General features: G+C 39.6%; 1 protein-coding gene across 12 annotated transcripts; it reads left to right on the forward strand.

The window, feature by feature from the left end:
• CTCFL (CCCTC-binding factor like) lies at positions 1–20,654 on the forward strand. Of its 12 annotated transcripts, none has more exons than XM_079321429.1 (13): positions 93–934; positions 1,973–2,212; positions 2,710–3,030; positions 3,138–3,330; positions 4,952–5,816; positions 10,042–10,294; positions 11,879–12,049; positions 12,649–12,782; positions 14,282–14,402; positions 15,640–15,789; positions 16,469–16,629; positions 17,420–17,540; positions 18,668–20,654. In XM_079321429.1, the coding sequence occupies exons 5-13, from the start codon at positions 5,787–5,789 to the stop codon at positions 18,793–18,795; spliced, it is 1,269 nt and encodes a 422-aa protein (XP_079177555.1). In that variant the 5' UTR covers positions 93–934; positions 1,973–2,212; positions 2,710–3,030; positions 3,138–3,330; positions 4,952–5,786; the 3' UTR covers positions 18,796–20,654. The 12 variants fall into 12 exon arrangements, with proteins under 12 accessions (XP_079177549.1, XP_079177555.1, XP_079177547.1 ...); XM_079321426.1 differs by lacking the exon at positions 93–934 and having other exon boundaries at positions 957–2,212; positions 2,710–2,818; positions 2,896–3,030; XM_079321430.1 differs by lacking the exon at positions 93–934 and adding an exon at positions 957–1,616.
• Positions 20,655–27,760: the final 7,106 nt, after the last annotated feature.

Consider the following 27,760-nt stretch of genomic DNA (forward strand, 5'->3'; position numbering starts at 1 on the left):
TACCCCTTCTTACCCCCTTGCCAGCCCCAGTCTATACAGGCTTGGGCAGATTGCAAGATATGATGTTTGTGGACCCCTGCAGAAGGTGATGTAAGTTTTTTTGGCCCGTGTTCAAAATGAAGTGGCTTGTTCTGATGGTGGAGGGGTGGAAAAAACTACCGGGATTTATCACGATTAGACTGCACATCCATTAGCCTGTCCAGCATTTTCAGCTTGACAACAGGCATTTCTCAAAACAAATGGAAGCAAATTTCAGCAGCCTGGAAGATGCACTGGTGCATGTTTAAGGCCTCTAAACAAAGTCAGCAGCCTTTGATGCTTAGTTTGGTATCAGCTTGAGGGTTAAATCCCAAGCTGAGTTTTAGGGAAAGTCCTGGTTGTGCAACAGAACATGATGTTGTACCATGGGCACACTGGTTTCTTGCTTGTTCTGCTTTGACAGATAAAATAGTTATTATTGCTATTATTATTACTTTATTTTTAAGCTCAGTTTTACAGGCTCAGCTCTGGAGATGGGATTGAGATATGTAATTTTAATTTTGATAAGCAGTCACTCCTCTGGAGCCATTTCTTGAGCTGTGACTCTGATCTGGGGACTCTTCCCTAAAGGAATACTGTCCTTTTTTTTAAAAAAGCCCTGTCAAGGATTGATGTGAATATGTGAGTAATGGGCTCTGTAGCCACTGGTACCTGACCCGTGGCCAGGTATGTGTAATTCTGTTAGCTTGGGAGATCTTCTCATCTACTGCAGAAGGTCTCAGTCATGTAGAGAGTTTGTGCCCACCAAGAGTTTGACTGACTTTATCCTAGCCACAACAGAATTCTGATTTTTGCATGGTTACTGCAGGTTTTTTTGCTGAATGAAGAGCAGAACCACAGCCAGGAGAGAAGGGGACAAACCATACCAACCAGAGTGAAAACCAGTCAGCAAAAGGTTGGTGTTTCCTTTGCCTTCCAGCATTTGCTCTGCTCAGTCACACAAAGCCCAGATGGCTCCAAATCCAGTTTGCAAATAAAAGTGGTTATCCTTGCTGGAGTGAAATGTCTTTATCACAGAGGTGTGTGTTTGTTGTCAAGGAATTCCTGCTTCCTACTTGGGTAGGAAAGAGACAAATCCTTGCACAGGGTTCAAGCACCTCTTGTTCAAGAGTTTCCAGCTTCCTGTGGATGAATGGTGTCCTGCTAACTGTGCCCTTTTGCAGGGATCTCACCTCCTCAGGCCTGAAGAAATGACATGGAAGCAGCTTTTTATATTCGAAATGTGTTTATTTTTTCTAGGATGAGACAACCCTGGCTCCCCTTGCTCCTTCCTCTTGCATTCCATTCATTATTTCTCTGTGATGCTTTGCCTGCTTGTTCTTCCAGGGTTAGCCAGCTCTACCTGTGCAATGGTTTTTTTCTCTTTTCTTTAAATCCTCCCATGTACCTTTGTTTTCTCTCAACATTTCAGTCCCTTGTTACATGCAGTCTGACCCACAGGTCACAGTTCTGTGCATCCTCCTTGAGCCAACTCCTTTGAAGAAGGATGGCTTTAACCAGTAAGAGTGGGGGCAGATTCTGAAGGTTTAGGTTCTGTTTCTTCCTCTGCCATGGATTTCCCATTTGACTTTGGAAATGTAAATACATCCCCAAACCTTTATCAGCTCCTAGGAAGGGGACTGGGAGGTGATAATGCCAATTTCTCTCTGTGCTTATGAATTCTTCTAGTTTGGTTGATAGTTTCCAGCTAGAGGAGCTTAAAACCTAATTAGATGTGATCATTATTTCTTTTTTGTTTTTGTCAGTGCCACAGACAGTCCCTGCTGAGTTCTCTCTTGGTTACTGTAATGCAAATAGTAAGTTCTTACTTGAAATGAAAAGCATTTACTTAGATATAAACTGTTTTCTCCTTCAATAGCAACACAAAAGCAGCAACTTGGGCTGAACTGTGTTTTCTGTTTCAAGTGAGATTTGTTCTACACTTTTTCCCCAGGAAAACAGCTTTGATTAATATTTCAAGCATTTTAGAACATGAAAAGCCAAACAACAGGATAGAAAAGCTGATTATGCAGAAATGAAAGCCAAGCTACATCTAAAGGTCAGAAGGCAAATGTGCCTATGTCAAGCACTACATGCCTTTTGGTTCTTGAACCTGGCAGCTGGAGGAAAATCAACATTGCACAAAAACCAATAATCTCTGTAACGAATCCTCTGTTTACTGGAAAATGCTTATGTAAGTGTTAACAGGTTAGGTGAAATCCTACATACTGTACACTTCTGTTTAGCACCATTCTAACAGGAATAGACAACAATGGATCACAATGGGATTTTTTCAATGAAAGGCACTTTTGTTTGATCTGTATAAATGGTTCCTGTGGACAAAATGCCACAATTATGATTATTTCTACTAACAACACTCAGTAAAGAGATCAGGAGTTCAACTGGAAATCATGCTTTTTTAAATGCTTTTAGGAAGACAGGATTCTGACTGCTATATGTGCATCTTTGATTACCTGTAACTATCTCCAAACTTACTGATTTGGGATGATATATATGCATATGAACAGTTTTTATGTAAAGAGAAGCTTCTTATGTGTGTGCTTAAAGGACTGTGTACAAATGAACAGCAACCAGCTTGCATTCTGCAAACAAAATTAAAGACCTCATGCACTTGTAGAGTCCAGGTATCTGCTCAAAATAGCACTAAGTATCTTTTTATTTTGGGTGAAGCATAAATGCTCAGAAGATCTTAAAATAAAGGTAGGTATGAATGACAGATTAAGAGACATTCAGTTTGCAGAGGCAGAATGGAATAATAACCATGATTCATAAAACCCAGGTATTCTCATCTTTTCTGCTTCATCTTGATGTTTAAGATTACAAGGACTATGAGATTGATTTTGTTTCTTCTTACAGGAGCAGAAAAGATGTACTAAGCCTGCTATACCATATTTCTATTACCAGCTCCTGATGGAGAGGCCTGGGCATATCTGGTTGTGGGCTTTAAGCAATAGTTCAACATTGTAACAGTGCAGAAAATTAAGATTTAAGGTATTTCTGCTGATAAATATCATGGACTACACCACCTGCTGTTCAGTGAAGTGACATTAATACACAAGTTGTTAAATATTCCCTTAAATTTTCTTGATTTTTTTTAGATTTTTGAATTAAGAATTTGGACTCCTCAGAAAGTTTAGCTCCCAAGAGGATTTGTTATCTGAGCTGGAAAAAAAGTGCACAGGAACCCACTGCTCTTCTGAACCCACCAACCACCTCCTTACTGCTGATTTTGCAAGGTTTAACGTGTACTTGCTGCACATCCACGTGGAAGCAGAATTTGAACTCCTCTGGGTTTGTACTTCACACAGATTTATTAGGATAATCATTTAATAGTCTCATTCTTCAGTGATCCTATTAACTTCAAGTTTTGGTGTCTGTTCAGCTGTGCACGGAGAGCTGTTCTCAGAACTGTTTTCCTGATTAAAGATTAACAATGTGATAAAAGAAGGAAACATGGGCATCCTTGGAGTTTGTTTCTTACATCAGCTGGGTTAAACCTTTACTATCTTTTCTCACTGTGTATCTTCTCTCTGTGTTTGGCAATCAAATTCTGCACAGCTCCAGCACGTTTCCCCTGGTTTAGTCAAAACAAGAGGAAAACTTTCTGCCTTTTAAATTTTTAACTCTTCCACCCTTGCACAAACAGCAAAAGAAACTTGTAATAGCTAACTAAGGGGAGTTGAATTAAAAACTTTCCTTGCTCTCTGTTGGATTAAAGAGTATTCTGTAAAAACAGTGGAAGTCACTGAGGTGTAGTTAACTGTATAACCACACTAATGTCTTTTGAAATGGAAGAAGTGATATGCTTCCCAATAAACATCCTTCTTCCAAACAGACCCAGGCACACAGCTCTGCTGTTCACCACAAGCACAAATTGTGTATTAGTGGATGACAGGATTGTTTCTAAATATATCATAATGTTAGATGAAAGAGTTAATAGACAAATTGCAATTATGGTTAATAATTTTTAGACCACTTCCCTGACTTGTGTCTAAGCAATCAATCATCCCTGGTACTTTCAGCTCCAATAAGCTTATGTTAAATGTTTTTCCTTTTATATATCCCACATATGTGCTCTATTAGGTTTTGGTTTTTTTGTCATGCTATATAATTATAAGCATTTACAGTATGGAGCAGCACTTTAAGAACATAGCCAATACTTGAAAGCACTAAGTCTTTTAACCTAATAGGAGTTGCTTTTGTTCTGCTGCAAGAACCACTCATATTTAAAGAGATGGTTTGTCTCCTCAAAATCGAGATGAGCATTGGAGAGAGAGCAAAGCCTGGCTTTGCCCATGCCTTAGGCACAACCCAAATTTAGCTGATCCTGTATGAACAGCACAGTCCAAGCACTGTGCCCTGAGACAGCTCTGCAGCTCTGCTCACCCTCCTCTTTGCATGAGAAGTGGTAATTTATAGCCTGCCTAGACACTAGTCAATCAATACCCTCCAGCATGATTTCCATCTGGCTTTGCTTTGCTGTGCTCCCATTTCTCTCTGCTTCTGGGATTCACAAGGAGGACTGTATGTTCTGATGTTCCTGGGTCTGAGGTCTGACTAGTTTTTATATGACTGTAGCAATAGGGAGCAGAGAATTGTGTTCTTTGGGGCAGGCAAGAAATCCAAGTCAGATCTGGATTCTAAGTGATGTCTGCTAAAATAAACTGTAGCTTCCATCTCCGAACCAGAGGTCTGGGAGAAAAAATAAAAAATTAATAATATTCTTCTTTCCAACTGATCAAACTACATGTTTTCTCATGAGAATATTCCAGGCCAGCACTGAAGCACTGACTTAATTCTGAATTTGCAAGATTCAGTTGCTTAGAACAGCATCAAAAAGAACATAACTTGTTATCTCACTCATTAGCTGACATGCTTTTTTTTTTTTTTTTTTTTTTTTTTTTTAATTAAGATTTTTGGTGGTCTCTGAAGAAATGCTCCATATTTGTGAAAGTGGGACACCAAAGGAACAAGGAGCATCAGAAAACGCACAAAAAGACTTCAACCATTTAGGGACAGCTTCAAGACCTGAGCAACATTTAAAAGAGCCAGATGAATTAGAAGATTGTAAAAGTATCTCTGCTTTCTCTGAAGCAGATGATGGTGTGAAGGAGGTTATCTGGTGCTGTCATTATTAAGAGGGGCAATATCTCACTGCAAAAGAGGTGCTGAAGGCAGTGATTGTCCCTGGGGTAGCAGCAGAGCTTGTTTGCAGCCCGGGGCTAAGGCACACACACCGCTGACAGGTGCGGTGTGAACACGACACAAACTTGGAAACTAAAGTGAGACATTGGTGGAAAGTGAAAATGGAAAACTTTCCAGATGCCAGGTGGAAAATGATATTAAAGCTGTCAAAATAAGTCACAACAAAGAGTGGGTTTTCTCCTAGACTAACAGGAGTCATGTTCTGGGGAAGAATGGAGGTTTCAACTACAAGGTGGAGTGTCATAAATAAAATGATTATGAGCACTGGAGGCTAAATTTGAACCTATTTGTTTTGGGGTTTTATGCTTTGGTCTCTTTACTTTTTCTTTTTCTCTTTCAAGTGCACTGCAACATTCCTGATTTACTCTACAGTTTGTGGACAGGTCAAAAATGTGTAAATAAATCCCACTGTCATTGCTTCACGTAGTTATCTATGCTGGGCCTAATTCCAAGCCCTGTTAAATTGATGGCAATCCTTCCATTGGCATCAGAGGCCTGCAGCTGAAAACCTGTGATGGAGGTGCAAAGCATCACCAGAGAGGATGGATAAACAGCCTCTGCAGTCATCCAAAGTGAGTTTCTGAAACACAGTAAGGAAAGTAAACCTTGAATTACATTCAAGGTCAAATGTGCTTTATGTATATGGTAATGAAGCTTTTAAAAAAGTCAGCTCCACCTAACACACATTAAACATCTTAAATATTTTAAAAGACATTATTCAGATTTAAGATTGACAATCTGAACAGATAACCCAGTATTTTACTTCTTTAAAAAGTCAGCTGCACTGTTTATACTTGGGTGGAAAACCACAGATCGGAACAAAGTTTGCTGTGTTTCCTTAGAGCAGCCAAGGAAATTTACTCTGCTGATTGAGGATTTTACTTGTCCATGTATTCACTCTCATGCACTGGTAGATTCTTATCAGCAATTTATCTGCAATTTATCTGCAATTTATGGCTGAATTTTGTTTCTTTATGTCACGTTACTTTAGTACAAGAAAATGTGCCTACATTAAATTCCTTATGCTCCTTATGAAATACTCCTAACAAACAATAATTCATTTTGAACGTTTACCCCCCAAATTATAATTATGATTTAAAATATAAAGCAGTTCTGTATTCTTTTCGTGATAGACTTTTCATGCAGGCTGTTGATGTGTTAGAAAGAATCAGACTCCCAGAGGAGTGGGTAGAAGCTTGATTGCAGCTAGAGATAGACAATGAGCAGCAGCAGTAACTGGAGACTGTACACACAACACACCATAATGGCCATTATGGAGCTGTTAGCCTCTAGTGTGTCAAAACCTACTCAGAAACTGGTTGAATTCGTAGATTGCTGATCCAAGTGGTTCCTTTAAATTCAGCAAAAAATGAACTGAAGAGCTATTCTGCGATTGAGCCGTAAATCCTTGGAAATATCGGTTAATAATGGAAATAATGGCAGACCTTTGCTATAGCTGCATGGATGCTGCTGATATTAATAATGCAGAAGTGCAAGGCAGGACAGCTCTTAGAAGATGATGACTGCTGAAGTGCAGAAAACCTCATTAAAATAACCTAAAGGATGGTGTATTATTCTAGCAACTTTTTTCCTACAGCGCCCTTCAACTATCATAATTGCATGGTATATGGAGCAACTTGAAAAGATTTAGAAAATGTGTAAGAAGTAAAATCTCTGGCCATAGTTACTGGCAGCCTAATTATGTGGATATATTGTGTACTCGGCATCCTGTTCTTTAGTTTTGAGAGCCCGTGGATTTGTGGATGATGAATAATGTGGTGTCTAACCAAAATATCAGCACTAAATTGCTGGAATAGATATTCAGCCCTAAATAATTGCTTTGGATTTGTGTTGATTCCAAGCAGTAGAACAGTTATGACTAACTTGCAGTTGTTAAATGTAAACGTGTTGCATTATTTTTGCATTTAAGATTTTACAGAATTGTGGATAGGAGTGGTTGTTGTCAAGGGATTTTCAGTTAATGTCTCTGAAGGTGAAGTCCAATAACCCCACCTCATCTGAGGGTACTGCTCAAAGCCAGTGGTGTGGACTGCTGTTTGTGCTACAGATATTTCACAAATGCCAGTTGTACTGGATTACTTCCACAGATGAGGAAAGCCACCGCTTGGTTTGGGGCTTTGACTGGTGTTTGGTAATTCAGTTTAACAGGATAACACACTGGGCTGCAGTCCCTGTGCAATGTACTGTACCCTGCAATGCACCAAGCTAATATTTAGAGGTAAAGCTCCAAATCTACTTTCTGCACTGGCATATAATAGAATATTCAAAATAAGTGGGTTTTATAAAATATTTGATGGCTGGAAATTACTAGTCTAGAAGGGTACACTAGATTGAATGTTAAATCACTCAAACTATGCAAGTCTACCTCAAAGACATTTCCACAATGCCTTTGGAGAAGTCTTTCAGCTTGTTCTCACTGAATAACCAATCCTGGTTTAAGGTACAGGGTAATGATGCTTATACATGGCTGTGCTGCCTCTGCAAAGCCACTTGAGCCAATTTTGTACAACACTTCTGTGGTGGCAGCATCACGCGGCCCTTCAGCGACACTCCAGCGCTGGGCTCCCCGCTGGAGACTTTCCCTCCCAGAAACGTGGCAAGTGCTTCAGATCCTTCCCAAGTGCAGGAGCAGATTGAGCTCAGCCCCGTGGTCTCCAGCCAAGTGGGAGCAGAAGGTTAAGGGCCTGTAATTAAAGCCGAGAGATCTTTGTCTTTGCTCAGAGGGTGAGAAAATGGCAGCTGCTCTGACAGGACTCGGGGACCAAGGAGCTCCAGGCACTGGGAGGGAAACATCTGCAGGTTGGGGGCTTTGTGTTTTGTAGGGAATTAGCAGGTGAGAAGCAGCTGTTTCCCAAAAGTTGCTACCCACGAGTGGGCTCCCACTGCAGCCACAGCGGCACAGGGAGGCAGAGGGCGGCCATGCCGGCGGGTGCTGAGCCCCTTCCCTGCCGCCTTCCCTCGAGGGGCAGCCCAGGCACAATGGTGTCGGCTCAACAGCCTCGGGGAACAGCCTGCAGAGGCCATGAGGGCCTTGGGCAGGGCAGCACCGGGCGAGGAGCGCTGAGGGGGAGAGGCAGGGCTGGGACTGGTCCTGAACGCCATGGTTTGTTCTCGTTTAACCTCAAACAGGATCACTCCAGCGTGAGGGGCCTTAGGGCTGCAGGACAGCCAAGGGCGGTGGTGGAAAGGGTGACAAGGACGGGCTGAGAGCACAGTGGGGATGGGCCCTGTCTCCTGAGGAGGGTGAAGGACGCCGAGCCTACACTTGGCGTGTGTAAAGAGGAACCCACAGGGCACTGCTGTCTCCTGAGCACTGTGAAGAAGGCCAGACCTACACTCAGTGTGTGTGAAGGGGAACCCACAGGGCCCTGCCTGTTCTCCTGAGCACTGTGAAGAAGGCCAGACCTACACTCAGTGTGTGAACTGGTGCAGGATTTGCAGGGAACCTGTAGGGCCCTGTCCTGTCTCCTTAGGACAGCGAAGGACGCCGAGGCTACAGTCAGTGTGTGAGAAGGGAAACAGGACAAGGACGGAACCCGCAGGGCCCTGCTGGCCTGCGCTGGCCAGGCCAGGCCTGCTGGGCCCGAGCATGGCCCTGAGCCTGCGGGAGGGCATCTGCGTGTGCTATGACTTGGAGCTGGCACACATCCATATTTTGCAAGAAGAAGGGCAAGAAAAGAGTGTGGAAAGCAAGGCAACAGAGAAACCACCAGACACGCTCCTGATGGAGGTAAAAGTTCTGGATAAGGTGAAATTAGAGATACGGTGTTTCCTGTTAGCTTTGACTATCACACCGATTTCGTTCTGACTCAACTATCAGTATTATTTATTCAGATTTGTTGGCCTTAAGTATCCAGTCCCCTGTACATCTTTTTATAATTTCATCTCATTTTTAAGAGGATGAACTAAAAGTTTAGATTTTCTAGATTCAGAGAATATTCTGAGTTGGAAGAGACCCAGATTATCAAGATGATATCAAGGTGATATTTAACTGTTGAAATTCAGACAAGTTTTTAATTTAGTTCACCAGTTTGGTACTATTCGGTTTGATAGCCCCATCTCTTAAGTGGCACTACAGAATTTCCCTTTTTCTCCTTAATTTGATTAGTTCAATCCTGCAGTTGTTGTTGAACTGGGTATATAATACAGTCCCATTTGAAATTAATTTTATTAAAAAGGTCATGCAAACACTGCTGTTTTGTTCTGTGCTAGCTGTTGTATTGGTTTTACAATAAAATACTATTTTTTCTTATAAAATTCATGCATCACTAAATAATTTCTAAGGTAGGTCATATTGCCATGTTTTAGTCTAGCTAATGCAAGAAGTATCACAACCTGGTTGGTTGCTATATGACAAAGAAGGCATTGCTATTAGCCTGCAGAAACCCTAAATTTGTTAAAAAAAACAGAGCATTCTTCTAATTTTCTTTAAAAGTTAAATGCACTGAAATGAAATTTTAAATATTTTCTTTAAAAAGTAAAGACACATGTTTTTGTGTTCTCGGTGCTGTAATCTTAAAATGATGCTCTGAAATTTTATATAAAATTTTGAAGAGGAAGGGCATAATTTTAGTAATTATTCTTACTTAGTTGTAACTTACCAGTTAGGCTGCTGTATGCTAAATTCAAATTTTTTGTTGCAGTTTTGTTCATCACATGTAAGACTGAAAAGCAGAATGAATTGGAGGTTTGCATTTTGTTGACTGCTCAGTTGATTTGCCACTAGCGACTGCATTTAATTGAGAAAGTTGTAAAACATATTCTTTTTTGAAATAGATTGACAGAGATAATGATGCCATTGCATTTGAAAATAACATCCAGCAACTGAGCCCATCTGAAGAGGGGGAAGGAAAGGAAGTTTTTTCCACTGTTGGGGAAACAAAGAGTCAGAGCTGCAAAGGGGGTGATGATTTGCCAGACTTATTCAATGAAAGTAAAGAGCAGGAATATCCAACTGCATCAGAACAAAATGTTGTAAGAAATCTTAAGAATCTAAAATTTGAGGCTTGTGCTGCACATCAAGAAAAAGGTAAAAAGTTAATAATTTTTGCAGTTCATTTTTAGATAAGGCATGTTAAGTAAGATTTTGAACTCAGGTTGAAGTTTTTCATTAAATACTCACAGTAGTAATTATTAAGTTTAGATTAGGTTAAGTCTTAACATTCTGTGGAAATTTGGAAGAAGAAATAATACCTTCAGCCCTAAGTGCTGAAGATCTTGTTCAGGCTGATGTCATCTGCCTTGTGTTCAGGAGAGACATTTTGGATGGCATTTAGAAATTAATGGTCTTTTGAACAGCGTGTGGTATTTGAAACCTCCAGGGAGATTTCAAAGTTAATATTGTATAAGTGCCTTTGAATAAACCTAGTAATTTATTTAGTGCCTTGATTCAGTCATTCAGCTTCAAAATGTGCTTGTTTGAGGGTTTATGGTTGAGCTTAGAGTGGTTCCACATTGCCAGCAGAGGTTGGTGGGCAATTATCAAGCAATACCTGTCAGCAAAGCCTTTCCTACAACCTAAAAAAGAGTAACAGAAAATGGCTGATTTAAGATGTTAGAAATCTGAAAGTATGTTACAGAAGTTAAGAACTGACTCAGAAGAGAACAGATAAGCATCTGTTTCCCTAGAAACTGTGTGTGTACTGTAAAAATTGGATGACATCAATGATGTTGAGTCTGTAAATGTGTGTGTTGTATCTGGAAGTTAAGGTATCTTGGCTGAGGTTCTCTATGGATGCTGTACAAATTGTTAATGTCCCCTGTTTCAGTTACAGCCTTTATAGGAAGCACATTTGAGCAGTTTTAACAAAGCTAACAACGTTCCTTTGTGTGGGCATGAATCCATAATGAATAAATGACAATAAAGTGGTTTTGTTTGCTGTTACTGAAGTGAAGTGTTATCTGCACATCTCTGTGTGGTATAAAGCATTGTATAAAATGCATTTTGGTCTCAGCATGAAAATCATTACAGAGAGCACACTTGGGAGCTGAGACAACTGTTCTGGAAAGACTCCTCAAATGTGACGTATTTGTCATTTCACAGTTTCAAATCTTCTTCATAACTGAAAGTGTTGCACATTTAATCTTAACTTGTTACTCTCAAAAGAAATTCATTACTCTATGACTTCTCCAAGGAACTGTTTTTTTCCCCTCAAATTCAACCAGTAATTTTAAAGAGGCTTTCACATCATGATTTTTTTATATGCACTTTACAGACTCAGGAGCACCAGAAAGCTGGGAATAGCTTAACCTGTCATTTCCAAATCTTTGCATAATCGTACGTAGTGCTAATTACACAGTTGTTGTCAAGAAGTTTGTTGCACAGGTTGTAAGTCTTAATGATGGTATTGGGAGAGGAAGTCTCATCTTGTCTTGAAGGTGAGAGCAAGGGTGGGAGTTGGGTTTCTCAGGATTAGATTCTAAACTGCATCACTAACAAATAACACAATTTTGGGAGCAAATCATTTAAGTCTTAATGAATCCTTTGATGTAGAAGTTCGAAGTAGTTTTACCCAGACTAGAGGGACTCTTTAGAAATTGCTACCGTTTTCTGAAAAAGTGAAGTTTATTATTTTGTGGCATTTACAGTGTAAATGTGTCTTTGTTCCAACAGGAGACAAACAACATTTCAACTGTTTTTTCTGCACATTCACCTCAGTCAAGTTATCAAGTCTTAGGCGTCATTTGAAAACCCATCTGGATGAGAAACGTCACGTGTGTCACCTGTGCCCGAAGGCTTTCCGTACAGCAACTCTGCTGCACAACCATGTGAACACACATACAGGTGCCTCGTGCTTGGAAATGCTTCAAAACTGAATTTACACACAAGTGGCTTTGCCTTACAGCTGTGTTCTGTGATCATTTTATGCTCAGAAATTCCTCTGATTTTCTGTGGCATTCCACACTGAAAATGCATGATCTATTCAGGAACTCTCTATGTGTATATTTGTTTATTTTGTTAATACCATCCTACATGCAGAATAAAATTTTCTGTGATGTTTTCATTTTTCTATATAAACATATGGATCCAAGTGATAAATTCTGTTTATAATAAACTTATTGTGTGCGTATATGTGAAAGAAATTCTTTCCTGGTAGGGTGGTGAGGCTCTAGCACAGGCTGCCCAGAGAAGTTGTGGCTGCCCCATCCCTGGAAGTAACAAGGGCAGGTTGAGCAGGGCTTGGAACAACCTGGGATTAACAGAAAATCTCCCTGCCCATGTCAGGGGGTGGAACAAAATGAGCTTTAAGGTCCTTTTCAACCCAAATAATTCTATGTAAAAAATCAGAATATCAGAAAATATTCTATTAAAAATCTTGACTTAAGGCAGACAAATCACATTGCTGTGGTGTTGAATTGAAATCTCATGGTGTGTTGTTGCAGGGAACAAACCCCATAAATGCAGTGAGTGTGACACAGCCTTTGTGACCCGAGGGGAGCTTTCACGACACAGGAGGTACAAACACACTTTGGAAAAGCCTTTCAAGTGCACAATATGTGAATACTCCAGTGTAGAAGTAAGTACAGCCTTACTGAATCTTTTGGGAGAGTGTGAAGGTTTTTACATGCCAAGATTTTAATGTACATACAATTTTTGCCCAGATTTTTTACCATGAGAAGTCCAAGCTCTGCTGATGGCCTCAGACACACTGATGGATTGATTGTGTTTACCTGTTATGTTACTGCAAGGTGGCACCACAACTTTGTGGTGCCAAGCATTTCATTTCATTTAATTTCATTTCATTTATTATTTCATTTGTGTGTACATCTTTTCATCCCATCATCGTGAAAAGAAGGAACAAGTAACCTGAATTCCTAGAACCCTTACTTTTTCCATGTATCATTTGTAAATGTGTTGCTTCAAATTAACATTCATACAATTATTTAGGGTTTTTTTTAATTGGTTGAATTTTAAGAGCTTTTTCTCTCTTATAATGCTAAAATTGCTGCTAGACAATGTGTTTGTGTGATTTTGGTCCTACATTCTTGGTCTTCATTTACACTATATTCCAAGTACTGTATTGTGTTTATATATTGATGATGTTTGGATTTTTTTTTCCAAAAGCACCTTTTTCCAAAAGGTGCTTTATTCAAGCACCTGTGCTTGAATAACTGTCACAATTTAGTGGATGTTCAATATCTGAATTTGTGCTGTGTCCAGATCTAAAGCTGCAAGCAATCCTGAACTTTATTCCATGCACCTTATATTAATAATTAGATTTTTGATAGCTTGCATCTTTAAAAACCCTGACAGCTGATATTAAATTACCCTATTCTTTCCCTTGTTTCAATAAGGAGCTATTCAGCATTCACTGCTGTCACAGAATTCTCATCCCTGTAAACTTTACCTGAATGAGAAAAGCTGAAGGAGCTCTCCAGCACTGCCATGCAAATTATTTGACTTTTGTGTAGCAAAGGTTGGCAGTCATGTTTAATTTTATTTAAGTGAATAGTGGTGTAGATTTGAAGGAATCTAGCAGTGAATTAATTAATTGTGTTTATAAATGGAGGAACTGAACGTTTGATAACTCCTAATCATGTACCTACAATATTTATGTAGAACACATCAGAAAAGCAGCATAAAAAAGTAGAATTGAATTAAACTTTGTAACTAAGGTGCTTCACTGGGACTTGGAGGTGAATAGACTCTGAATAATGAGTTTGGATCTTTCATTTATTTTCCTGAATGTTTTCAAGGAATTTTAAGTTTGGCATATCCACGTAGCTTAACAGTAGTAGGTATTCTCTTCTTAAAATTTTATCTTTTTTGTTCTTATTATAGAATTTCCCATTTTGCTTATGTGAACACTGAATGTGGAAGTAAGATAAAATGGGGAAAGAGTGCAGAAGTGTCCTAAAGCCAAAACAGGCTGATTGTGCAGAAAAGACATGGATGTGGGATTAATGCAATGTTTTAACTAGCATTAAGGAGTAGTATGTTAAAATTGCTTATATTTTAATGAAACATATCTCTAATGTAGATGTTACTTGAGAAAATCTCTCCTTTTTATCTGAGGCCAGCAAGATGAGACGCCACGTTCGCTCGCACACAGGAGAGCGGCCCTACCCCTGCCACCTGTGCAGCTATGCAAGCAAAGATGCCTACAAACTGAAAAGGCACATGCTAACCCACACTGGTAGGATCCTGGAGTAGTGATCAAATCCAGGGCCTCAGCTCCTGAATATTTATAGGGTTAGGGCAATCTCATTTCAGGCTTAAAATGAGCCCTTTGTTTATTTGTGATTTGGAGTAAAAGCATGTTCTCGTTCAGTGTTTTGGATTTGTTGGAAGCCCAGCAGTGCTACTTGTTAGTCTTGCTGTTCCTCCTAAACTTCTTTTATATCAGAAAAAGGTTTCATTTTCTGTGGATGATGCTCTCACTTTTATTTCTCAATTAGTTGATTTTACATGGAGAGGTATCTAAGAGAAATTCTTAAATATCTGTTCAGAAGTGGATGTTGTGGTGACCCCAGATTGCCAGCGACTGACTTGGTCAAGAAAGAATTAAATTGCTTTAATATTGGAATTAGTGTGTTCTCGTCATAGCTCTGTAACATGCAAGTCACTTCAGGGGCAGTGGGTATCAATCCTTCAGGGTTTAACTTGGCTCAATTATGATGTGTAATTTGTACTCTGATTAATGTTTCAGGTTGAATCAGAGTGTGACAGTGTGGTTTGAATCAAATTTTCCAAATATCTCCACTTGTCACACATTGGTTCATATCTTGAGACAGTTTGGTGCAATTAAACAGAATTAATATTATGGGAGTGAACCACAAGAGTCCAACTGGAAGAGTTCAAGAGTGTCACCCACTACTGGCAAGGACTTCATCCACAGAACCAGTCTGGAGTTGGTTCAAAGCTGTGCCAGTGTTGGTGTCATTTTAAATTATAATCACACCTGATGTGGCTTTTTAGGGAAGAAAGGCAAGAAAATAATTTCCTAATTTCCCAATTTCCCTTCCCACCATTATCAATGCCTGGTGGTGTGTCACTCTTATCATGTTTTACCGCTGTTGACTTTCTCTTCTTGCATTTTTGAAGCTAATTCTGCGTTTTTGTCCATCAAGTATTCAAAGAAGAATAGATGATAATTAAAATAATTCCTGATTGCTAGTTTAGAATTATATGAATGGCTTTATGCTTCAGCACTTTGACTTGTGGACTCAGGAAAGCCAAGATTTTGTGTTGCAATCAGTTATGTAAACTTCTGGAGACTTGTTTGTCCTTTTGTGCACTGTCAACTAATATTAACTTTTGGTTGACTAGAAACTGTTGCTCTTAGACATGGATGTTGAATTCTGTGGGAATTTGAATTTATATCAAGTAAGCAGAGTTCCTAAGCATACATTATTTTAATTTCTTTTTAATAGGTGAAAAACGCTACGAATGTTACGTTTGCCATGCCAGATTCACTCAAAGTGGTACCATGAAAATCCACATGTTACAGAAACATGGAGAAAATGTGCCAAAATACCAATGTCCACACTGTAGCACTTTCCTTTCCCGAAAAAGTGATTTGGGTGAGTTTAAATGAAAACACTGAAAGCAAAATGTAGAGATAAGTAGAGGTGAAATCTCTCATTTTCACAAAATTTCACCAAATATGTTATAGCTGCCTTCATATTATCACAGAGTATTTTAAGTCAAATGTATTTGTAGTTTTACAGGTAAGTTCCTCCTGCAAGGAGATGTGGTGACATCTTGTGGTTGATGTTTTAATTTGTTTAAAATGCAAAGTAGCAAATACTTAGTTTTTTCTATTTTTTTTAAAATTTGCTTGTGACCTGTGGCACTGTGACCTTCTGCTTTTTCAGAAGAAGTGCTGGCAGCAATAGTGCTGACCAGTAAGAGCAAAACCTATATAGAATTGTAACTTTCCAGAAATACATGGAAATGATGTATTAAAACTGGATTTTTTTCTAAGTATTTGATTATTTAAACGATTTCCACTGAAATTAGTAATGTTCAGGCTTATAACTGCTTGCTTTTTTTGGGAAGTTGCAACACTTTGCTGCAGCTTTTGTCCAATCTTAAACTAATTTGTCTATTTTACCCCTACTGCAGAGAGCACGGAAGGTTCTGTGTTTTCCTCTACAAGATTTGCATTACTCAGGGTTATACACTGCCCAACTCTTGTTCAAAACTGTAAAAACAAAAACCCTTTGCTGTTAAAATGAGTCGTTTTAAATAACTCTCCAGGTGTCCACCTGAGGAATCTGCATTCCTACATGGAAGAGGCAGTGAAGTGCAGGGACTGTGAGGCAGCTTTCCACGAGCGCTACGCTTTCCTTCAGCACAGGAAGACTCACAGGAATGAGAAAAGGTTCAGGTGTGCTCAGGGCAGCTGCACATGCAGCCAGGTATTTCAGCTCCCTGCTAAAGCACTGCTTGCTCTGCTGGTAATGTTGGCGAGGCACAGTTGGCTTTGGGGTTATATTTACCTTAAGAAAATAAAAAAAAAAAGCTTTGTGACTCCAGTCCAACTAAAATAGTGTAGTGGTGCTTATTTCCAGGGTAAATCCTTCACAAATAAACAGTGAAATTGAAATGCTGGGAAGATGAATCTGTCTTCTTGATAAATCCTTTGTATGTGGGCTGTTTTGAAGTATAAAGGAAGAGCAGTCATTTTTAGGGATGCTGTGATATAGAACAAAATGTAGTATTTGAGCCTGAAATGTGATTTTCAACAGTGATGCAGAATAAATTTGGTCTGAACTGAAAAATTTCTTTTAAAGAGTACTTTTGGATAGCTAGGACCAGTTCAGCAAGGAAAGTAAGAAATTATTATTCACTTCAAAACCATATGCAATGAGAACATATTCTCATTTTGGGTTAACTGTGCACACTTTAAAGTAAATGTGACCCTTTTTTCCACATACAGATTTTACATGTAAAACTTTATTGCTTATTCAGGAACCAGAAAATGATAAATTTTATTTTATACTCACCAAATGGCAATGTTCTTTTAAAGCAGAATTTTAATATATATTCTGGAAAATCTTCAGGAGTTTTATGGAAGTTGTTAACTAAGTCAGTCTTCCACTTAGAGTTCCAGAATTTGTCTGTCAAACCATATTTGCTTTGTGTGTGTTAAATTGCTTACATAGATTAATAATTGATTGATGTATTTGTTCTTCATTATGCTAACAGAGTAATATGTGCAAGCATGCTGAAAATTGTGGATTGGTGAGGGCAAAAACTGCTACACCCAGAAAAGGAAGCAAAGGCAAAAATAAAATCCACGAGAACCCGAAGCGTGCTAAGCCAGAAGGTAAATCAGTGACTAAGTTAGAATTTAATCATGTAAATTAGAATCAAGACTAAAAGGCTAAGGCAGTGAATCTTCCCTGCTGCTTAATTACTGTTTCACAGTGAGGCTAATAATGGAAGAATACTTCACACAGGCTTTGTTGTGTGTCAGAAATTCTTGTCATGTGAGTTGGGTCAGTGCACAGGTACCATCCTGGGCAGCTCCCTGCTCCTGCAATGGAGTTCTAAACTCCCTTTTTAGCAGTTCTTTCAGATGATTTTTGTGGAGTAAGAGACAAGAATGGAGATGCACCTTAGGCCTAGGTGTCCCTAAACCTCACCTTTTGGTGTATCAGATTGTATCTGCACTGAGAAAACTTGGTGTGTTGAGAAGAAATGTGGGAGCTATTCTGAATCTAATGAATATATATCAGCAGCTGAGTTTACATTAGCATTGACACTTCTGTTTTCACTGGTGAGGCTGTAATGGTATGGTTGGAGAGAAGTGTCTCAGCTGCAGTGTTTATGTTTTTCCAGTAATTAGATTTTGCTGCTTATTAATGTTTTCCTACATGCAAACATTTTCTTTTTGGTATCTTGTAAATACCTTCATCTGAAAGCTTTTTTTTCTAGAGCTGTGATAATGTGTCTTCAGATGTTGTTCATGCAAATATTCAGTTCATTAACTGACTCACACAAAGCCTAGGAATTTCTCTGTGGTTCCAGAAGGTTTTTCCCCAAAACTGACATTTGCAAGTATTTATATATCACTGTCCACTTCTTGCACAACTTGAAGGGGCCTGTGGGATCCTTAGATGATGACATGTGAGACTGGGACTGTCAGTGATTTGCTGTTGCTAATAATTAAAAAAGAAAATGGTTGCATATGATAATTACATTTCCAGTTTAAAAAATGCTTAGTTTTGCTCTGATGAGAATACCAAAGTCAGTAACATGGCTTGTAATGTAATATTCAGCAGAAGATATATTCATTCCCCAAGTAAAGTGCAAGATAAAAGATGTGCTGTAGTTACATATTGGCAGCATTTTTTTTCCACTAAACTAAACTGCATACTTGTTAAATTTATTGAAATATTTACTTGTTTTTCTGGTTAACCATCCCAATATTTAATTGGTTTTTTTTCAAAGTTGCCCTAAAATCATTCCAAGATGACTCTACTGTGAGAAATGAACATTGTGCCAGTGAGATTGCTCCTGTTTTAGATGGGACAGAAACAGCAACTCCGAGGGAACACAGAACAGAAGCAACTCATTAAGTGGATCCTCAACATGATGGACAAATAATGCACAAACAGACTGGTCCTCCCTCTTCTCAGTATTGTAACTGAGCAGTTCAAAGTGTGGAATTACTTCCAGTTAGAAAGGAGGAAAAGCTGCTGGTTGGAAGCTGTTGAAGCCCTTCTGCTTCTTCTTAATGCAAGTTTCTACTGTGTAAACTAAATACCTTTGCAAAGTGTGAAAGAGGCAACTTTCACCTGGTTTGTTACATATATAATAACAGAAGGGGGGAAAGCAGCTTATTTCAGAGTAATTTTTTAAAGTGTGGATGGGTTGTTTCCCCTTGCATTTGTTTGTTTCCAGCTTTACTCACAGAACTGCAGACTGATCTGAGGCAACTTTACCCCTCAGTATCACTGAGAGCTGCCTGAATTTCAATGTTTATACTTTGCTGAGGTGAGCACACGAAAGGCAATGATTTTTTAGTACAAGGTACATTTACCAAATCTCCTTTCTGCAAACACTTGAGTTTGTAATCGAATTCATGATGCAATAGAATGCCTGACAATTTTGTGGAAAAGCAGCATTTTTATGCCTCATACTACTGGTAATTAGAAACTAGTTTTTGTGTGAGTTTTTCTCAGCTCCAGTAGCTGGGCAGACAGAACTGGGTGACAAAAATGGAGCAAGGTGGCAGAGAAGTGGGGAGGACCCCCTCATTCTGGGAATGTAAAACCTTCTGTGACTTTAAGCTGACTCTCCTTTGAGTGCAGGTGGGATGTTTTCTTTATCCTTCCTTCAACCAGCCTTGCAACTGTTCCCATCTAAGTTTGTGATCCTCCATCTAGCATCAGATCCAAACCACTCCTACGACTTTGATTTTAATTAGCTCTTCAATAAAGCCCAAATATGTGTTTTTTTAGTAAAGCTCATGTTTATATTGTACTTAAAATCAGAAAAGAAATTTTACTGTCAAATACAATTCTCTAACTTTCCTTAGGTTATAAGAACTACTGGGTTTAACTCTTAATAATTACTAGAGTCATTATAGTAAGTACTAGTAATTTTTATGATTCATTGCAATGATCACAATTGCCATTTATGCACTGTTCACACATTTTTTTTGTCATTTATAATTAATACTTAGAAGCCTGCTCATAAAATCTTAAATACTTTTTAAATATTCATCTTTAATGCTGCTATTCTTATGTTACATTTCATTATAAATAAGCACCAACATAACTAACAGATATTAATAATATTAGGTCATGTAACAACCAAATTTAAATGAAATGCCTCATCCCAATTTCAAGATTAACATCTGTGTTTAACTTCATTATGGTGTGGAATTTGGCCAGTATTAAATGGTTTGGGTTTGCACGTTGGGCAGGCTGTGGTTGCTGGTTCTGCTGTGGTCAGGGACAGAGAATTCCTGTGCTGTGCACCCCAGGTGAGCTGCAGGCTCACAGCAATTGCCACTTTAACTTGAAATTCATTGCTTTTGTCCCTCCATTACAGAGCTGCTACTTCACTGTTTATAAAGTTTCATATTGATTTCTCTCTGTCTGTTTTCATGCTGGTAAAATTTCAGTAAGTTCATTTGTTCTTTCCAATGACAGGACTGAGGAATACTTTTGTTCATGATAATTGCTTAAATAATATTGTTTCCTTTATTCTTGTTGTGCTGTTTCCATTTGTGTTACAAATTCTAAGCAGCAGATTACTTTGTTAAAATTAATTTTAGAAGTTGTTTAAATTCCTTGATCAATTTGCTGAATATATATTGTTCATTTGAATTGTTAATAACAAAGCTGACTCATTCTGTGCTGACATCTAAAAATCAGACTGCATAGAGTGGAATGTGAATGTAGTAATAAAAGATATTTTTATCTCTGAACTTTCAAACTATTATTTCAGTAGTTAGAAGCTATAAATGTGTCATTTTGGAAATCAAGAAAGAATGCTTTGACCTCCTCAGGACCCATTCCTAGTGGCTGTATGCTTTTTAACAGTAGTGATTATTCTTCATGATTAAGAGTTTGCATAACTATGCAAATGCAAATATTTGCATCACTATTCTGATTTCTATTTTATGAAGATAATTTAATTTCATTATATTACATTTTTAGACCAGTAGATATGTATTAATATCTTTTAAAGCAAAGCAGTACATATTCTGAGCAGATGCCAAATTTAAAACATTTTAATTTACTAATTGTGGAGGAGTTGTTAAATACACAGGAATTATTCATGTCTGAAACAGATAATACTGGAGTGTTCTGTAGCATTATGTAACCATGTTCTGAGATAATTCAGTTATTTGGGAAAGAAGAGCGAACTTGCATTCTGATTTTCCTCTGCAAACTGAAATTGTCTATGCTTTAAATAGTTAATGTGTGAGGAAATATAGATTTGCAAAGACCCAGCAGATAAAAAGCAGAGGAAGAGTAAAACCAGGCCTTTGGATAATTTTTTTTTACTATTCAGGCTCTGTAATTAAACAGACTTGACACAGGAGTAGCTCCAATGATGCTAAAACGTGATGTGACACTGTGGAAGTGTTGAGTCAATTACAATGAATTGCTTCTGAAATTCGGAAGAATTGACCTCAAAATTGACCGGGGGAAGAGAAGGAGCCGAGACTGGAATCTGGCTCGGGTGATCTGCAGGAACTCAGGGGCAGTGCCGGTCCCGGAGTGGGCATTCCCGGCCTGGTCATTCCCGGTGCGGGTCCCGACAATTCCCGGTGCCGGTCCCGGCCATCCCCGGTGCCTGTCCCGGTCATTCCCGGTGCCGGTCCCGGCCATTCCCGGTGCCGATCATTCCCGGTGCCTGTCCCGGTCATTCCCGGTGCCGGTCCCGGCCATTCCCGGTCCCGATCATTCCCGGTGCCGGTCCCGGCCATCACCGGTGCCGGTCCCGGCCATTCCCGGTCCCGATCATTCCTGGTGCCGGTCCCGGCCATTCCCGGTGCCGGTCCCGGTTATTCTCGGTGCCGGTCCCGATCATTCCTGGTGCCGGTCCCGGCCATCCCCGGTGCCGGTCCCGGTCATTCCCGGTACCGATCCCCGCCGTTCCCGGCGCTGCCCGCAGGTGGCAGCACGGCGCCGCTGCCGTGGGACCCAAGGGAAGCCGCTCCCGGGTGCTGGAATTGCTGCCTCAGTTTCCCTCGGTCCCTCCATCTTCGGCGGTGCCCAGGCGATATCGAAAGAGCTCTTTCCTTCCCTTTCAGGTTCTCATCTCCCGAAATCACTACAAAGTGTTGTCACCCCAGCCAGGAGAGAGGATGGGGATGTGCTGCTGCCTTGCCTTCTGCTGAAGCCTGGCTGGGATGGGATGGGATGGGATGGGATGGGATGGGATGGGATGGGATGGGATGGGATGGGATGGGATGGGATGGGATGGGATGGGATGGGATGGGATGGGATGGGATGGAGCTGCCTTGTGCCTGGAATGGGAATTTTCTCCCGCGTTCATGGACCGTGACACCTCTTCAGCCCTGCTTGTACCTTTGCTATATTTATGTTTTCCGTTTAGCTAAGTTGGCTCCATGGAAGGTGGCACCAGTACAAGGCAGGTGCAGGGAGACTGCAACAGGGCACGTTAATATGTTTTCTGTTGCTGATAAATCTTTTTAACATATAAAAAAAGTTACTTGTTTTTTTTTGTAATTTAAGGAACTTATCTAAGAAATCTTTACATAGAGATGTTAGGGCTTTTAACAAGCAACGCATTTGTTAGGCAAATTTTGAAAAGTCTTTTGCTTTTACCATGAGGTGAAATGGGCACACAGGACATGAGGAGTGACTTGGCCTATTGATAAAGGAAGAGCTTGTCATATCCAGTAGATTTCTTTTTTATGTTCTCCAAGTTAAGTGTTGACACAACAATATGGAAAGGCTGCACAGTCAGCATCAGCACAAGGACTGGGACTTCTCATGCTGTGATGTAACATTTTACCATGAGATGGTCTTTACTCACTGTCTAAGCATTATTCTTGTACAGTACACAAGGAAGTGATGGATTTCCAGCTGATTTCCATTTTTGTGACTGTTCCAAGAAATTTTCTTGAATTGTCATGTTAACGTTCCTGCCATCCTCTCTTTTGTATCCAAACTAGTCTCTTTCCTGTCTTTCAAATCTTTTTGCTGACTGCTGAGTGTGGATCAGGGAAACATGTCTGCTGTCTGTCGGCACATTCCTGGAGATCTTTGCCATGAGTACTTTTTTGTTAGTTACACAAATTTGGTTATTGAGCAATCTCATGACTATACTGCAAAGATAACTGACAAAAAATTAACAGATGGGAGTGTAATTGTTGTTGTGAGGAAGCCTCTCTGTCTCTCAGCCATAGCTGAGTTGTCTCCATTGTACAGATGAGAAAGATGACACACAGAACAAAATGAATCTCTGATTTAATCCTCTTGCTTTCAGGAGCAATGAAACCCACTGATGGCACAGTGTGCTCTGCTTATTACTACTTCAATCTCACTGAACCAGAAATAGAAACCTGGGGTGCTGCAGCATGTGATGATTAAGTTACATTAGCAGAAGGTGGTGAGCAAACAGGCAAGGACCTAGAGACATAAAGCTAGTGCTGTTAATCACTTCCAGAGACATTAATATCAGAATATTAAAAGCTGAAATAACATTTATAACTTTTTAAAGGTCAGTGCTTAAGCTGATAGGAAGGCACTGTGGCAGCATGACTAACAACCATGGGCACGAGTGGTGTGCAGCATCTTGGAAGGAGCAAACACAGAGATTCATCTGGTGGTAATGGGAAGATCCAAAAAGGAGGCACAGACTCCATAGTCTTGAGGCCTTTCTAAAGAAGGAAGAGTGAAATGAAAAGCATTTTCCTTTGATACAGAGGCCCCTTTTTCTGTGTTTCTCCCAGAATGCAAGTTCAGCCCCTGAAGGGTGACTGAATTATGGCTGACAGGTCATGTATGGCTCTAGCAGTAACTTCCACTCAGTTTAATATCTTGGTCTTGTTTTGCTTAAGAAACTGGATGTGCATTTGAAAGCAATTTGCATTAATATGGTATGTCTTCAGGCAACCATCATTCCCTGTTTTAAACAGCTTTTAAACTTTTAAACAGCCCAGCTATTGTTTGAAGTCAGTCACAGAAACAGCTGGGCCCTGTCTGGTGCTAGGGGTGTGAGCATTACAAAATGGGAAAGCATTTTTGGACAGTTCTGGTTCAATCTGTTTTCACTTTGAATTGGAACTTGACAAAGAAGTATTTAGTTTCTATCTCCTTTGGTAGCTGACTGTTTGAGTTACCTCTCTAAATTATTTTATTTTTAGCTTTCGGGGTTGTGTTTTTCCCCCAGATTGAACTATTATTGATTCTATCCCTGTCCTGTCCACATAACAACATCTGCAGCTAATGGAAGGAATGCAAAGGAGTGACTCTGCTGATTGATTTGATAAGAAAGAGTCTTGCTTTTATTACCAACTAATTAAATGGTAGGTAGCAGCTAATGGTGATTTTAATTGAGCCTGGAATGGACAACCTTTTTCTGGAAGAGCTGTAAGCTGAGAGAACTAAACTAAAGTCCCTTTTTGGCAAAGGTCATTTTTTGTTCTGTTACAGGAACTGATCAGCTGTTTCACTGCAAAGTGAAAGTTGTAAAGCTGTTTATAGTTTTCCAATCCCATTTTAAATATCCTGCTGCTTGAAGGGAGCTTTTTAGCCTTTCACCATTTAGCTTTACTGACTGTGAATTGAAATTGTTTAATTTTACACAAACTGTACCCTCCAGACCATGCCCTCTGACAAAACTTCTGCAGTTTTGCTTCAGTAGAATCTGTGGGACAATAAATGTCATAATAATGTTAAAGCAAGACTGTGCTCCACCTTGGCAGAGGTGTGAGTAAATTCAGATAGATTCTAGTTAGATGCAAATCTGTGTCTTCTTTTGGGACAAACTTCCAAAAAGCAATGCACAGCCAGCAACCCTCACCTTTTAACAGCAGGCAGTGCAGCTGTACTTTGGATACAAAGGGATAATTTTCAGTTTTCCTGTTGGTGAGGGGTGCAGGAGTGTGCAGGGTGCTGCTGTCCCATGGTGCCAGCAGAGCAGGCAGGAGGGAGCTGCAGCTCCTGCCCCTCTTCTTCAGGGGTTCCTCCCTCCCACGAGCAGCTGAGGAGTGCAAACAATAAAACTGCTTTTCCATCTGGTGATGAACACTGACAGTTTGTAGGGGATGAGTCAAAGGTCGCTGATGAGAAGATCCATCCAGATAATTGCTGTAATTGCACCCTGAGGATGCAGCTCCTCTCACAGCATCAGGCAGTGACTGTTGGTAAATCTATACTTGGCAGTGAACTTCATCCTATGCCTTAAATCAAAAAAGCTCCTTCATGAGATATAAATGGAGAAAGTTTTTTTCTTCTTTTTTTTTTCCCCTCAATACAAACACGTTTTCTCCTGTTGGCAGGTGAAAAGGAAATAGTCACATTCAGAAACAGGGAAGTAATTGTCATTTAAACATAAAATTACCATTTAGTGTTAAACCCTTTGATGAATACACAAGCTGTTGTTACTTCACAACAAATATCAATAAGCAGCATGAGTGAGTATCCATAATTCATAATATTTATCTTGGAAGTGCATCTTTTTCTTACAGTGATTGATTCATTTTCCTTGGGTTTGTCCAGTGACTTCACCACAATTTAATACAAAAACTTTTTCTGTTGGAGATTGAACAGTAACAGGACACAAGCAGCAACCCTGCCACAAAATTTAGCTTTTTCCTACCCCTTCACAAGGCCCAGAAATCCAAAAACTTTGTGGTTGCATTGCTGAATGAAACTAGGAAATAACACCATTATCAATCAGCCAGCCCTTAGCACTTAGGACTTTATTATATGAAGAATAAGAAATATTCAATAGAGATTGTGCTCAGTAAGAAGGAATTGAAAAGGCAGGAACTAACTCAAATACAACAGATTGTGGTTTTTTACCTCAAACTGTTTGAATACTGTGTGTAACACACAACACTTCTTATTTTAATAGATTGTTTCTCTGCCTATAAGGGAATTTTTCTTTTACCAGAGAGGCCCAAGGGATGGGAAGCAAAATGCTTATTTTTGCAAGAAGTTGCAGAGTTTGTTTTCTGTCAAAGTTCCACAAGGGATGATGATTACCCAAGCCCTGGTGGGGAAGGGGAGTGTGTCCAGCCCTGCACAGGAGCCTGTTCTCAGCAGGAATTTTCACTCCCCTCTCAGGCTGGGTGTGCCCTGGGTCAGTGCTCTGGGTTGCAGGAGCTGACAGAGTGAAATGCTCTGCTCTGAACAAAGGCTGGTTCCTCTCTGGTGCTCTGGGGGCTGCTCTGCAGGCTCAGGCATGTTCCTTTACTGACACAAAGGCAGGGGCAGAAGAACATTTTCTGGAAGCTGTTTTAGTGGTTTTTAATCTGCTGTTATTTCCTCCTTCCTGGATTTTTCTGTACTGACTCCAAGCAGGTGTGAGAGGGAAGAGCTGTCTCTAAACTACACCCCAGTGCAGGGATAAAAACAAAGCTTTCCTCTCCTGTTACAATTTATCCAGTCAGGTTTCTTTTTATTCTGTGAAATTGCTGGGATTTTCCGCACTGATGAAAGCTGTGCTGTCAGAGACATAATGGTTTTACATCATATACCCCTCGTGCAAGTATTAATTTAATTTTTCCTTTACTATTATGAAATAAGTAGGTAGTAGCATGGTCTGGTGCCAACACAGATTAGTACATTTATAATTAGATTAATACAAATTGTTTGTAGGTTTCAGACTCCACTTAGCCCAGTAGAATATGCATGAAGTCTGCAAAATTGCTTTCTTTGCTGGAAATTCCAAATAACAAGTCTGGCTCAGAATAGAATTTTACATTTTTTTACATTAGTTCAATAACAACTATAACCTGATACTATGGCCATGTGGTTTATGCCTTTTGCCACTTACTCATCAATGCAGAAAGCAGTATTTTGTGCCTCCCAGAGATCTTGGTATTTAATTATTATTCACTCAGTGTCTATAATTCAAATATATTATTGAAAGTCCCCCTGAAGCTCTTGCTCGTGGGAAACCAACAGGCTTACACCAAACATATCTGTCACTACCAAAAGCTATTTGATAAGAGACTTGGGAAAAAAATCTTCTTAAAATACAGCAGAAGAGAACTGCAAAAACCAGAGTTTGAGTCAACTGCTATACAGGAGCTCTGGCAGCTATTTTTGTGGGAGTGCTTGGGGTGGAAGACAAACATGGTCAAATTTGCTAAAATGCTGGAAGTTCAGTCAAGGATACTGCCTTAAATAGTTCACCCAGAAAAGGACAAGGCTTTCTTAGGGCAGCCCCTTCAGAATTCCTATGGCAGTTGCAATTTCTAATAAGTAAATATCAAATATAGTAATTTTTCTGTGAATTTGTTTTACGAGAGATTATTGGAATGTTTTTGAGGTCAAATTCAGCCTTCCTAACTATGAAATAGTCACTAGGAAAATATATATCTGAGAACTCACCTTGATTAATATTGTTGTTTTCCTATTCTTGGCTATATTTTTTTTGCCATTCATGGCTATAGGTCACATAGCTGGAGGAAAAAGAGTAACAAGATGATAAAATTTAAAGGAAAATTGTTCATTTTCAACCTCCTTTTACTGTGCAGTGGTTTTTGCTTCTTGCCAAATATCTGCTATTTGACCTCTCTGGGCTATGCTAATATTGGCCTAATGAGCACAGGAGATTATCTTTCAGTGTAGGAATAAATTCAATATTTACTCATAAATATTTTTCATAGAGCCATAGAATACCAGGTTAGAAAGGACCTCAGGGATCATATGACTGAAACTTTCTAGGCAAAATCACAGCTTTGATGGGATGGCCAACCTCAGTCCAGCTGAATATTAAAAGGGGAGTTTCCTGGGGAGGTTTTTCTGTGAAACATATTCCCTGTAAAAAGGGAATTTTTATCTTCTTTGTAGCCTGGAACATGGTGAGGAGGTCTCCCTA

This window comes from Erithacus rubecula (genome assembly GCF_903797595.1).
Source record: "Erithacus rubecula genome assembly, chromosome: 18".
Lineage (NCBI taxonomy): Eukaryota > Metazoa > Chordata > Aves > Passeriformes > Muscicapidae > Erithacus > Erithacus rubecula.

Bases quoted from the DNA above. Each gene is read 5' to 3' on its own strand.
- CTCFL (XM_079321420.1), top strand. From the start codon at position 8,855: ATGGCCCTGAGCCTGCGGGAGGGCATCTGCGTGTGCTATGACTTGGAG. The intron at 14,403-15,639 runs GTAGGATCCTGG...TCTTTTTAATAG, and splicing joins GCACATGCTAACCCACACTG to GTGAAAAACGCTACGAATGT. The intron at 17,541-18,667 runs GTAAATCAGTGA...TTTTTTTCAAAG, and splicing joins GAAGCGTGCTAAGCCAGAAG to TTGCCCTAAAATCATTCCAA.